This window comes from Chiloscyllium plagiosum, unplaced genomic scaffold, assembly GCF_037043375.1.
Source record: "Chiloscyllium plagiosum isolate Xiang-an unplaced genomic scaffold, Cpla_swu_hap1 HiC_scaffold_7, whole genome shotgun sequence".
NCBI lineage: Eukaryota > Metazoa > Chordata > Chondrichthyes > Orectolobiformes > Hemiscylliidae > Chiloscyllium > Chiloscyllium plagiosum.
In genome coordinates this window covers 97,795,040-97,808,863 of record NW_028270145.1, presented here as the reverse complement: position 1 = coordinate 97,808,863, position 13,824 = coordinate 97,795,040, and the positions used below count along the sequence as shown (strand labels likewise).

Genomic DNA, 13,824 nt, shown 5'->3' with positions numbered 1-13,824 from the left:
AGGCCCCCTCGATGTTAAACCTGAGTTAGTGTGGCCCCCTCGATGTTAAACCTGAGTTAGTGTGGCTCCCTCTCGGTGTTAAACCTGAGTTAGTGTGGCTCCCCTTCGGTCTTAAACCTGAATTAGTGTGGCCCCCTCTCCGTGTTAAACCAGAGTTAGTGTGGCCCCCTTCTCCGTGTTAAACCTGAGTTAGTGTGGCCCCCTCGATGTTAAACCTGAGTTAGTGTGGCCCCCTCGATGTTAAACCTGAGTTAGTGTGGCACTCTCGATGTTAAACTTGAGTTAGTGTGGCCCCCTCTCGGTGTTAAACCTGAGTTAGTGTGCCCCACCCCCCTCGGTGTTAAACCTGAGTTAGTGTGGCCCCCTCTTGGTATTAAACCTGAGTTAGTGCAGCCCCCTCTCAGTGTTAAACCTGAGTTAGTGTGGCCCCCTCTCGGTGTTAAACCTGAGTTAGTGTGGCCTCCTCTCGGTGTTAAACCAGAGTTAGTGTGGCTCCCCTTCGGTCTTAAACCTGAATTAGTGTGGCCCCCTCTCCGTGTTAAACCAGAGTTAGTGTGGCCCCCTCTCCGTGTTAAACCTGAGTTAGTGTGGCCCCCTCGATGTTAAACCTGAGTTAGTGTGGCCCCCTCTCCGTGTTAAACCAGAGTTAGTGTGGCCCCCTCTCCGTGTTAAACCTGAGTTAGTGTGGCCCCCTCGGTGTTAAACCTGAGTTAGTGTGGCCCCCTCGATGTTAAACCTGAGTTCGTGTGGCCCCCTCTCCGTGTTAAACCAGAGTTAGTGTGGCCCCCTCTCCGTGTTAAACCTGAGTTAGTGTGGCCCCCTCGATGTTAAACCTGAGTTAGTGTGGCCCCCTCGATGTTAAACCTGAGTTAGTGTGGCACTCTCGATGTTAAACTTGAGTTAGTGTGGCCCCCTCTCGGTGTTAAACCTGAGTTAGTGTGCCCCACCCCCCTCGGTGTTAAACCTGAGTTAGTGTGGCCCCCTCTTGGTATTAAACCTGAGTTAGTGCAGCCCCCTCTCAGTGTTAAACCTGAGTTAGTGTGGCCCCCTCTCGGTTTTAAACCAGAGTTAGTGTGGCCCCCTCGATGTTAAACCTGAGTTAGTGTGGCCCTCTCTCGGTGTTAAACCTGAGTTAGTGTGGCCCCCTCTCGGTGTTAAACCAGAGTTAGTGTGGCCGCCTCAATGTTAAACGTGGTTTAGTGTGGCTCTCTCTCGGTGTTATACCTGAGTTAGTGTGGCCACCTCTCCGTGTTAAACCTGAGTTAGTGTGGCTCCCTCTCGGTGTTAGACCAGAGTTAGTGTGCCCCCTCTCCGTGTTAAACCTGACGTAGTGTGGCCCCCTCAATGTTAAACCTGAGTTAGTGTGGCCCCCTCTCGATGTTAAACCCTAGTTCGTTTGGCCCCCTCTCCGTGTTAAACCTGAGTTAGTGTGGCCCCCTCTCCGTGTTAAACCTAAGTTAGTGTGGCCTCCTCGATGTTAAACCAGAGTTAGTGTGGCCCCCCACTCGGTGTTAAACCTGAGTTAGTGTGGCCCCCTCGATGTTAAACCTGAGTAGGTGTGGCCCTCTCTCGGTGTTAAACCTGAGTTAGTGTGGCTCCCTCTTGATGTTAAACCTGAGTTAGTGTGGCTCCCTCTCGGTGTTAAACCTGAGTTAGTGTGGCCCTCTCTCGATGTTAAACCTGTGTTAGTGTGGCCCCCACTCCATGTTAAACCTGAGTTAGTGTGGCCCCGTCGGTGTTAAATCAGAGTTAGTGTGGCTCCCTCTTGGTGTTAAACCTGAGTTAGTGCGGCCCCCAATCGGTGTTAAACCTGAGTTAGTGTGGCCCCCTCTCGATGTTAAACCTGAGTAGGTGTGGCCCTCTCTCGGTGTTAAACCTGAGTTAGTGTGGCTCCCTCTTGGTGTTAAACCTGAGTTAGTGTGGCTCCCTCTCGGTGTTAAACCTGAGTTAGTGTGGCCCTCTCTCGATGTTAAACCTGAGTTAGTGTGGCCCCCACTCCATGTTAAACCTGAGTTAGTGTGGCCCCGTCGGTGTTAAATCAGAGTTAGTGTGGCTCCCTCTCGGTGTTAAACCTGAGTTAATATTGCTCCCTCTCGGGGTTAAACCAGAGTTAGTGTGGGCCCCTCTCGATGTTAAACCTGAGTTAGTGTGGCCCCCTCTCGGTGTTAAACCTGAGTTAGCGTGGCCCCCTCGATGTTAAACCTGAGTAGGTGTGGCCCTCTCTCGGTGTTAAACCTGAGTTCGTGTGGCCCCCTCCATGTTACACCTGCGTTAGTGTGGCTCCCTCTCGGTGTTAAACCTGAGTTAGTTTGGCCCCCTCGATGTTAAACCTGAGTTAGTGTGGCCCCCTCTCCGTGTTAAACCTGAGTTAGTGTGGCCCCCTCTCGATGTTAAACCTGAGTTAGAGTGGCTCCCTCTCGTTGTTAAACCTGAGTTAGTGCGGCCGCCTCTCGGTGTTATGCCTGAGTTAGTGTGGCCCCCTCTCGGTGTTAAACCTGAGTTAGTGTGGCCCCCTTGATGTTAAACCTGAGTTAGTGTGGCCCCCTCTCTGTTTTAAACCTGAGTTAGTGTGGCTCCCTCTCGGTGTTAAACCTGAGTTAGTGTGGCCCCCTCTCGATGTTAAACCTGAGTTAGTGCGGCCTCCTCTCGGTGTTAAACCTGAGTTAGTATGGCTCCCTATCGGTGTTAAACCAGAGTTAGTGTGGCCCCCTCTCGGTGTAGTGTGGCTCCCTCTCGGTGTTAAACCTGAGTTAGTGTGGCCCCCTCGATGTTAAACCTGAGTTAGTGTGGCCCCCTCTCGGTGTTAAACCTGAGTTACTGTGGCTCCTTCTCGGTGTTAAACCTGAGTTAGTGTGGCCCCCTCCATGTTAAACCTGAGTTAGTGTGGCTCTCCCTCGGTGTTAAACCTGAGTTAGTGTGGCCCCCTCTCCGTGTTAAACCTGAGTTAGTGTGGCCCCCTCCATGTTAAACCTGAGATAGTGTGGCCCCCTCTCGGTGTTAAACCTGAGTTCATGTGGCCCCCTCTCGGTGTTAAACCAGAGTTAGTGTGGCCCCCTCTCGGTGTTAAACCTGAGTTAGTGTGGCCCCATCTCGGTGTTAAACCTGTGTTAGTGTGGCCCCCTCTCGGTATTAAACCAGAGTTAGTGTGGCCCCCCCTCCGTGTTAAACCTGAGTTAGTGTGGCTCCCTCTCCGTGTTAAACCTGAGTTAGTGTGGCCCCCTCTCGGTGTTAAACCTGAGTTAGTGTGGCCTCCTCTCGGTGTTAAACCAGAGTTAGTGTGGCCCCCTCCCGATGTTAAACCTGAGTTCGTGTGGCCCCCTCTTGATGTTATACCTGAGTTAGTGTGGCTCCCTCTCGGTGTTAAACCTGAGTTAGTGAGGCTCCCCTTCGGTCTTAAACCTGAATTAGTGTGGCCCCCTCTCCGTGTTAAACCAGTGTTAGTGTGGCCCCCTCTCCGTGTTAAACCTGAGTTAGTGTGGCCCCCTCGATGTTAAACCTGAGTTAGTGTGGCCCCCTCTCCGTGTTAAACCAGAGTTAGTGTGGCCCCCTCTCCGTGTTAAACCTGAGTTAGTGTGGCCCCCTCGGTGTTAAACCTGAGTTAGTGTGGCCCCCTCGATGTTAAACCTGAGTTCGTGTGGCCCCCTCTCCGTGTTAAACCAGAGTTAGTGTGGCCCCCTCTCCGTGTTAAACCTGAGTTAGTGTGGCCCCCTCGATGTTAAACCTGAGTTAGTGTGGCCCCCTCGATGTTAAACCTGAGTTAGTTAGGCCCCCTCGATGTTAAACCTGAGTTAGTGTGGCCCCCTCGATGTTAAACCTGAGTTAGTGTGGCTCCCTCTCGGTGTTAAACCTGAGTTAGTGTGGCTCCCCTTCGGTCTTAAACCTGAATTAGTGTGGCCCCCTCTCCGTGTTAAACCAGAGTTAGTGTGGCCCCCTTCTCCGTGTTAAACCTGAGTTAGTGTGGCCCCCTCGATGTTAAACCTGAGTTAGTGTGGCCCCCTCGATGTTAAACCTGAGTTAGTGTGGCACTCTCGATGTTAAACTTGAGTTAGTGTGGCCCCCTCTCGGTGTTAAACCTGAGTTAGTGTGCCCCACCCCCCTCGGTGTTAAACCTGAGTTAGTGTGGCCCCCTCTTGGTATTAAACCTGAGTTAGTGCAGCCCCCTCTCAGTGTTAAACCTGAGTTAGTGTGGCCCCCTCTCGGTGTTAAACCAGAGTTAGTGTGGCCCCCTCGATGTTAAACCTGAGTTAGTGTGGCCCTCTCTCGGTGTTAAACCTGAGTTAGTGTGGCCCCCTCGATGTTAAACCTGAGTTAGTGTGGCTCCCTCTCGGTGTTAAACCTGAGTTAGTGTGGCCCCCTCTCGGTGTTAAACCAGAGTTAGTGTGGCCGCCTCAATGTTAAACGTGGTTTAGTGTGGCTCTCTCTCGGTGTTATACCTGAGTTAGTGTGGCCACCTCTCCGTGTTAAACCTGAGTTAGTGTGGCTCCCTCTCGGTGTTAGACCAGAGTTAGTGTGCCCCCTCTCTGTGTTAAACCTGACGTAGTGTGGCCCCCTCAATGTTAAACCTGAGTTAGTGTGGCCCCCTCTCGATGTTAAACCCTAGTTCGTTTGGCCCCCTCTCCGTGTTAAACCTGAGTTAGTGTGGCCCCCTCTCCGTGTTAAACCTAAGTTAGTGTGGCCTCCTCGATGTTAAACCAGAGTTAGTGTGGCCCCCCACTCGGTGTTAAACCTGAGTTAGTGTGGCCCCCTCGATGTTAAACCTGAGTAGGTGTGGCCCTCTCTCGGTGTTAAACCTGAGTTAGTGTGGCTCCCTCTTGATGTTAAACCTGAGTTAGTGTGGCTCCCTCTCGGTGTTAAACCTGAGTTAGTGTGGCCCTCTCTCGATGTTAAACCTGTGTTAGTGTGGCCCTCTCTCGATGTTAAACCTGAGTAGGTGTGGCCCTCTCTCCGTGTTAAACCTGAGTTAGTGTGGCTCCCTCTTGGTGTTAAACCTGAGTTAGTGTGGCTCCCTCTCGGTGTTAAACCTGAGTTAGTGTGGCCCTCTCTCGATGTTAAACCTGAGTTAGTGTGGCCCCCACTCCATGTTAAACCTGAGTTAGTGTGGCCCCGTCGGTGTTAAATCAGAGTTAGTGTGGCTCCCTCTCGGTGTTAAACCTGAGTTAATATTGCTCCCTCTCGGGGTTAAACCAGAGTTAGTGTGGGCCCCTCTCGATGTTAAACCTGAGTTAGTGTGGCCCCCTCTCGGTGTTAAACCTGAGTTAGCGTGGCCCCCTCGATGTTAAACCTGAGTAGGTGTGGCCCTCTCTCGGTGTTAAACCTGAGTTCGTGTGGCCCCCTCCATGTTACACCTGCGTTAGTGTGGCTCCCTCTCGGTGTTAAACCTGAGTTAGTTTGGCCCCCTCGATGTTAAACCTGAGTTAGTGTGGCCCCCTCTCCGTGTTAAACCTGAGTTAGTGTGGCCCCCTCTCGATGTTAAACCTGAGTTAGAGTGGCTCCCTCTCGTTGTTAAACCTGAGTTAGTGCGGCCGCCTCTCGGTGTTATGCCTGAGTTAGTGTGGCCCCCTCTCGGTGTTAAACCAGAGTTAGTGTGGCCCCCTCGATGTTAAACCTGAGTTAGTGTTGCCCTCTCTCGGTGTTAAACCTGAGTTAGTGAGGCTCCCTCTCGGTGTTAAACCTGAGTTAGTGTGGCCCCCCCCCCCTCGGTGTTGGACCTGAGTTAGTGTGGCTCCCTCTCGGTGTTAAACCTGAGTTAGTGTGGCACCCTCGATGATAAACCTGAGTTAGTGTGGCTCCCTGTCGGTGTTAAACCTGAGTTAGTGTGGCTCCCTCTCGGTGTTAAACCTGAGTTAGTGTGGCTCCCTCTCGGTGTTAATCCAGAGTTAGTGTGTGGCTCCCTCTCGATGTTAAATCTTAGTTAGTGTGGCCCCCTCTCCGTGTTAAACCTGAGTTAGTGTGGCTCCCTCTCGGTGTTAAACCAGAGTTAGTGTGGCCCCCTCTCGGTGTTAAACCAGAGTTCGTGTGGCCCCCCCCGATTTGTGTTAAACCTGAGTTAGTGTGGCCCCCTCTCGGTGTTAAACCTGAGTTAGTGCGGCCCTCTCTCGGTGTTAAACCTGATTTAGTGTGGCCCCCCCTCCGTGTTAAATCTGTGTTCATGTGGCCCCCTCTCTGTGTTAAACCTGAGTTCGTGTGGCCCCCTCTTGATGTTAAACCTGAGTTAGTGTAGCACCCTCTCGGTGTTAAACGTGAGTTAGTGTGTCTCCCTCTCGTTGTTTAACCTGAGTAAGTGTGGCCCCCTCTCAGTGTTAAACCTGAGTTAGCGTGGCCCCCTCTCAATGTTCAACCTGAGTTAGTGTGGCCCCCTCTCGATGTTAAACCTGAGTTAGTGTGGCCCCCACTCCATGTTAAACCTGAGTTAGTGTGGCCCCGTCGGTGTTAAATCAGAGTTAGTGTGGCTCCCTCTTGGTGTTAAACCTGAGTTAGTGCGGCCCCCAATCGGTGTTAAACCTGAGTTAGTGTGGCCCCCTCTCGATGTTAAACCTGAGTAGGTGTGGCCCTCTCTCGGTGTTAAACCTGAGTTAGTGTGGCTCCCTCTTGGTGTTAAACCAGAGTTAGTGTGGCCCCCTCTCGATGTTAAACCTGAGTTAGTGTCAGTGTAAACGTAAGACACAGAGGATGATGGTGAATGTATTTCTGACTCCAGGCCTAATAACTGTGTACTTATTCTCTCTGTCCATGTCCATGCAGACGAACCGGAATCCTCCAAAGCGCGTCTGTACTTTCTGCTTTCCAACGAGGGTAACCAAAACCTGCTGGTGCAGCAGGCCAGCTTGTGGCTATATCTGAAGCTGCTGCCGGCCTCCTCCAAGGGAGGCCGGCGCCAAGTGACGGTGAAGGTGTCCCTGCAGGGCTCGGGCGCCGGGGCATCGACCCGTTGGTCATCGGTGGAGAAGCGGCTGGAGCTGAAGCGGAGCAGTTGGCACACCTTCCCGGTGACCGAGGCGGTGAGGGCGCAGTGGGAGCGGGGCCTGAGGCGCCACGAGCTGGAGGTCGAGTGCTCAGCCTGCGGGGCGGCGGCCGCGTCGCCGGTGCTGGTGGAGCGCACGGACGAGGCGCACCGGCCGTTCCTGGTGGTGCGGGCGCGCGCTCCGGACGCCAAGCACCGGATCCGGAAGCGGGGCCTGGAATGCGACGGCCGCACGAGCCTGTGCTGCCGCCAGCAGTTCTACATCGACTTCCGGCTGATTGGCTGGAGTGACTGGATCATCGCGCCCGCTGGTTACTATGGCAACTACTGCGAGGGGAGCTGCCCAGCCTACATGGCGGGCGCTCCGGGCTCGGCGTCGTCATTCCACACCGCCGTGGTCAACCAGTACCGCATGAGGGGCATGAGCCCCGGCTCCATGAACTCCTGCTGCATCCCCACCAAACTCAGCACCATGTCCATGCTCTACTTTGACGATGAGTACAACATCGTGAAGAGGGACGTGGCCAACATGATCGTGGAGGAGTGCGGTTGTGCATGAGGGCGTTTCAGCAGTCAACCCCCTCCAACCCATTTTATTTTGTTTTTTTCGGTCAACAAACACTTTTCTCCCCCCTTGAGTGGTTATCCTCCACGCTTGTATTTCTCCAACCCTTCCCTTCTCTCCTTCCTCCTATTGTTGACTTTTCGAGGGTCAAATTTGGTCCATTTGGAGCAGGCTCAGCGACAGCCAGCGTCTGACTTGGAACCATCTCGGGAGCAAAGGTTGGACACAGTTCAACACGCAGTGATGTCGCTTCTCTCCTAGTGCATTAAAGACAAAACCCGGTGGAAGCACTCAAATCCCTTTGAAGCACTGTAAAACTTTTTTTTAAAAAAAGCACATCAGCAATGTATTTAAATGGTACCAGAGTCACCTTTTTTTAAAAAGGTTTTTTTTTTAGTGTGTGGGGGAAAGGATTGTTACTTTGCAACTTCGAGCAGAAGTTGAAACACAATTATTTATGCCAAGACTTTTGTTTTATGCTGTAGTGAGCTGGTGTGGAAATGGTCGGACCTGAAGGAGCCAGCCTTGTGTTTTTGTTTTGCTTTCTCTCCCACTGTAGAGTTTACACATGCACTTCTGTTTGAACCGTGGACGCACAGAAGTGGAAAATAAAAGAGAAAAGCATGTCGATCTAACCGCTGAGAAACTTTTGAGAAACTGACCGTTACTCGCCAGTGAACAAACTACCCCTCTTGGCCGCCCCACGGAAAGTAACTTCTGGTCAACAATCCAGGCAGCTCAGAACACTGGGGTCTCTGTTTTCTGTTCAGTCAACCTGACTGTGTCTCGGACATGGATAGGGGCGGTTTGAATGACGACTTGGCGAAGATTTCAACCAACTTCCAAATAACGAATCGACTCATTTTAACACAATTATCCATCATCTGTGGAATGCAACACGTTTAGCCCCCTTTCCCCCGCCCTTCCTGAGTCTGTTTTTTCTCTTTTCCTACAATGTGTTTTAATCGTTCCTTCCATCCCCTTCTAGCCTTCTTTCTTTTACCAACTGTTTTCAGATGACAAATGAATTCACAGTGGGCCAAATGGGCGATTGTATTTAAAAGAGGTCCTTCAGCGATAGCACGGTCCAAGATCACTACACAATGAATGGATGCAATGTGCATTATTGATCATATCTTGCGTTAAGATGCTGGAGCTGCATAGCACTTACAAAGTACCGAACGCACATTAAGCACTTGTTCTGAACGCCTTGATGATAAAAAAAAATGGTACTTAAAACAGTGCACTTGTCATGAATTACCCAACTCCGTTCGTTTCTTAATAAGTGCCGGTTGGGAGCTATGCAATGGAAGCGATTGGCAGTAAACAGGTGAATTTGTCGGATTTAAAATCTTTCCAATTACTTGAAGCTAAATCTTTCGCTTCCGGTATACGGCGAATGATTGTTTTATAATAGTTCTGTTCGCGTTTTCTATTTGCACTGAGAAGTTGCGTTGATTAGTTTTTAAAAAAAAAAACTGCCATTTTTAAAAAAAAAGTGAAAATATTATTTTTATAGAAAGAAGAAGAATTCTGGGGGGAGGGGTAATCGAAATGTATTATAATATCAATGGATTAAATAACGGAACCAAAGAGGTCAAGTATTTAGTATTCTGTAAATGTCATTGGGCGGCAAGGCCGTTGAGAAGTTTAATGTTAAGTGTGGCTGATTAGCAAGGAAGATGAATATTTTGTCAGCTTCATGTTATTTCAATGTTTCAATAACCCGTGTAATTTAATCACAAGCTAGCACATTTTTTATATCCATAGTACCAACCTGTCCCATTCTGGCTGCATCATACCTTTATTGTTAAATGTGTGGTCATTTCAAACTGGTTCAGATTCATCTCCATTTACAGGCTAACAGCTGGACTATTTGACATTTCTGTACAGTTTGGCTACAATAAAAAAAAAAGAAGCAAGGCTACATGGATGGATCTGTGTCAGTAGTTATTTCTTCCAGGCCCAGGGTGGAGTTGATCTCTGACACACCCTCTGACCCTGTGTTTTCTCCAAATTATCAGTTCTTTTGCCAGCGGGTTCTTGGCAATATCGGATATCCCTCAGACCCCTGCAAGTCCCTAATCTGTCCTGTCCAGCAGTTGATTTTTTTTCAGAAAAAGTAAGCAATCTAGATACATTATAACACACCTCCAGGGCAAGCAAGACTTCAACCTGGGGCTTCTGGCCCAGAGGTAGAGACATTATCACTCAACCACAAAACACAATTACTCATTGGCACCCTGTTTCAATTACTCCCACAAATTGGGGTTGTATTGGGGAGTGCAGACCCCAATAAATATCACAACGCAATGTATATTTCTGGTACATATTACAATAAACAGATTGCAATTGTAACAGACTAATTTAACTTTCCGAGCTCAATTAGTCTGTTTAAACAGTCAACTGTATTCACAGAATGGCACCAAAAAAGACCATTAGACTCAATACGGCAGCACCAGCTCTTCAAACCAGCATCATTATCTAATGCAGTCTCCTGCTTTTTCTCCATATCCTTAGTGTTTTGAAATTGTTTTAGCTCAGTTGACTGGACAGTTAGTTTGCAACACAGAGTGATGCCATTAAGATGGGTTCAGTTCCTCTGTTAGCTGAGGTTATGATGAAGGGTTTTCCTTCCCAACCTCTCCCCTTGCCTGAGGCATGGGAACCCTCAATGACCTTAAACCACCACCTGACATTCCTCTCTAATAGAGAGCAACCCAATAGTCTGATCAGACATTGGTAACCTTAAACAATCTTTCTACCTGAGTAGTCATTGAAGACTTAAAGTGGACCTACCTCCACCACATTTCTAGGCAACGGAATAGACTTTTTAAAATTTCAACAATATGCTTTATTCGTTAAAGAGAATTATATACATAGGAAGTAACTGAAGCAGTTTGGTTCTGCACAGTAGCATATGAAGGAACAAACAAACATCAAAGTTTGACTCTGTCCAACAAACAAACCAAAGGCATCTCTTATTTGTACAGAACTATACTTACATGCATTTGAGGCATTGGGAAGGTCCAATGAACAGACTCTCATTTAACTTTGGTGGAATACACATATCCTGATGAAGGGCTTTTGCCTGAAACGTCGACTGTCCTGCTCCGCGGATGCTGTCTGACCTGCTGTGCTTTTCCAGCACTACACTCTCGACTTAATCTCCAGCATCTGCAGTACTCACGTTTGCCTAGATCCTAACTGATTGCTCAGTGACAAGTTTATTTCTCATATCGCCCTTGCTTCTTTTGCACATTAAATATACACTGTTTTCTTGTTACTTTTATGAGGGGGAGCAGCTCTTCCCTATTCTATCCAACCTGCAAATGATTTTTGAAACCTCTATCAAATCTTGGAGTTGTTTTCCTTTAAGCAGAGGACAGACACGTGACAGATCTAAAAGATTATGAGGCACCTAGTTGAAGTAGACTGGAAGATAATTTTTCCATTGATGTAAGGGTCAATGACTAGGGAGCATAGATTTAAGGTATGGAGCAGAAGACCAAGGGAGATGTTAGGAAAACAATCATCCAGAAGATGGTGGAAATCTGGAATTCACTGCCCAAAAGTACGGTAGAGGCAGAAATCCTCAGAGAAGAAGTATTTAGAGTTACACTTGTGATGCCAGAGCTTACAAGACTATGGGGCATGTGCTGGAAAATGGAATTGAATAGTTAGGTGGTGGTTTTTGACCAACACAGACTTGACCTTTTTCTGTTTTGTAGATTTTTATGATTCTTTTCTCAGCCTCTTCTCTCCAAGAACAATCCCAACTTCTTCAATCTATCCTTATAACTGATGTTTTTCATTCCTAGAACCATTTTTGTAAATCATTTCTGCACTCTCTTCAATCATTCACATCTTTCCTATAATTTAGCATCCACAACTGTATACTATAACTGAGGTCTAACAGGTGTCTTGTATAAGTTTAACATCATCTCCTTGCTCTTATTCTCTATGCCCTTATTAATATAGCCGAGAACACTACATGCTTTATTAATTATTCTGTCCACCTAACCTACCACCTTCAATGATCCGTGCACATCTATACCGTCTCCTCATGCACATCTTTTAGAATTGTACCCCTATTTTATTTTTTCAATGTTCTTCCTACCAAAGTGTATCATCCCACACTTCTCTGCGTTGAACCTCATCTGCCACCTATCCATCCACTCCACTAACTTGTTAATTTTCCGTTGGAATTTCACACTGTCCTCCTCCCGGTTCATGATTCTTCCAAGTTTAGTGTCGTCTGCAAACTTTGAAATTGTCCCCTGCACACCACGATCATTATTGTATGCCATTAACATATATCAGGGAAAGCAAGGGTCCCAATACCAACCTCTGGAGAATATCATTACAAACCTTCCTCCAGCTTGAAGAATATCCAATTACTCTATTTTCTAACACCCAAACAATTTTGTATTCACATTGTTACTGTCCCTTTTATACCATGACCTACAATTTTCCTCTCAAGTCTGTTGTGAGGTACTGTAGCAAATACTTCCTGGAAATCGATGTACACTACATCAACAGCATTACACTCATCGAGCCTTTCAGTGCTAGTCCCTCACATCCCTTCATAGCTGCATTATCATCAATAATTGACCATGCTGGAAATCTAAAATAAGAACAGAAAGTGCTGAAGAGATTCAGCAGGTCTGGCAGCATCTGTGGAGAGAGGCATGTGTCATTTCCAAAGAAGTGTCACGTTGGACTGGCATTTTAAATCTTGCCACTGATAGGCTTATTTTCTTCAGCACTTGCTGGTTTTGTTTCAGAATTGCAACCCTAAACAATTAGAACACGATTTGCAGGATTTATGTTTTCTTATACATGTCAACAAATGTGTGTCAACCATTCCAATGTACATGGGAATGGGAATGTCTGTCAACTCATTGAAAAAACATTCTACCCAGTGTTAGGCAAATCCTGTTATTAAGATCCATCTTTTCTTGCGCCTACAATGCAAGAGTCCCAGCTCCCTGGACCAGTGCAACTGGCTCTCTAAGGTATGATTTGGAGACACCGGTGTTGGACTGGGGTGTACAAAGTTAAAAAATCACACAACAGCTAGTGCTTCCAAATAAACCTTTTGGACTATAACCCGGTGTTGTGTGATTTTTAACTCTCTAAGGCAGGTGCTGAATTTTCCAAATTTACCAAGTCCCGCAGTGTCAGTTCATGCTTTCACACTATCATGAAACAAAATTGCTAAGTTTCTCTCTCCCCTTAGTTTTCTGCTAAGTGTTGATGCTGTTGCAGATCCCTTTCAGTTTAATGAAGCTCCACGCTCATTGATCCCCACTGCCCAGACACTCGCAGACTGATGTTACAATATTACAACTTCAATGGGGACCAGCAAAGGAAAGGTGGGTCAGCAAAGAAGGGGACTTGCTGTGATAAAACCACTTGTCCATAATTCCCCAGTGATAAATAGGTGAGTGTTGTCGGGAATGAAATATAAACGAGAGTTTCCTTAATATTAACATGCACGGAGTTTGGCAAAGCATAGTCCAGCCGGTTGAGCGGTCTGGAAGTATTGGATAGGAAGCTCACAAGTCCAGTTAAGACTTATCTGCACAAGGAGCATTAGTTATGGCTATTGTTAAAGGTGTTTGTTGCAAAAAAGCTGTTTTTATCTACTTTAAGGTTTAAAAAGCACTTTGGAGAATAAGGCTAATGTTGCTGCACTGATGTTTGTATCATAGCTTTAGCCTCATTTGGTCCTTAGTCTATCCTATACTGAAACTCTTTGTATGGACTGGACTGAACTATTCTACTCTTTACTTGCAAGTCTGCCTCCCAGCTACCACCTTCCTTAAAATTTCACCCCAAACTCTGCTGTCTCTACCTTAATTGGTACCTGATCCAATTTACCCATCACCCATGTCCTTGTAGATTTTCATTGGCACTGAGGAAAGAAAATCTTCAAAATTCAACAAGTTTTATCCTTGTTTTCAAAACCTTATTCACCCTCCCCTTTCCCAACTTTGTAAACTGCTCTACATCCTTATGCGTTCTCTGTACTCCTCCACATCTGGCCATCTCTGCATCCTGTCACTCTGCCCTCCTCCCCAACCCCAATTCACTGGCTGGTCACTGGAGGCCATACCTTCTGCAATATGGACTTTACATTGTAGAATACAGGACTGAGTTGAGGAGGAACGTCTTCACCCAAAGGGTTGTGAATCTGTGGAATTCCATGCCGAGTGAAGCAGTTGAGGCTACCTTGTTGAATGTTTTTAAGGTAAAGATAGATAGATAGATTTTGAGCAGTAAATGAATTAAG

General features: G+C 47.5%; 1 protein-coding gene across 1 annotated transcript in view; it reads left to right on the top strand.

Annotated features, from left to right (window-relative positions):
• The window catches only part of LOC122551763 (inhibin beta B chain-like), a 46,502-nt gene extending 37,049 nt beyond the window's left edge, over positions 1-9,453 (top strand). Inside the window, exon 2 of the mRNA XM_043694212.2 lies at positions 6,742-9,453. Within this exon, the coding sequence (XP_043550147.1) occupies positions 6,742-7,520 (779 nt within the window). The 3' untranslated portion in view covers positions 7,521-9,453. The remainder of the gene's footprint in view (positions 1-6,741) is intronic.
• Positions 9,454-13,824: the final 4,371 nt, after the last annotated feature.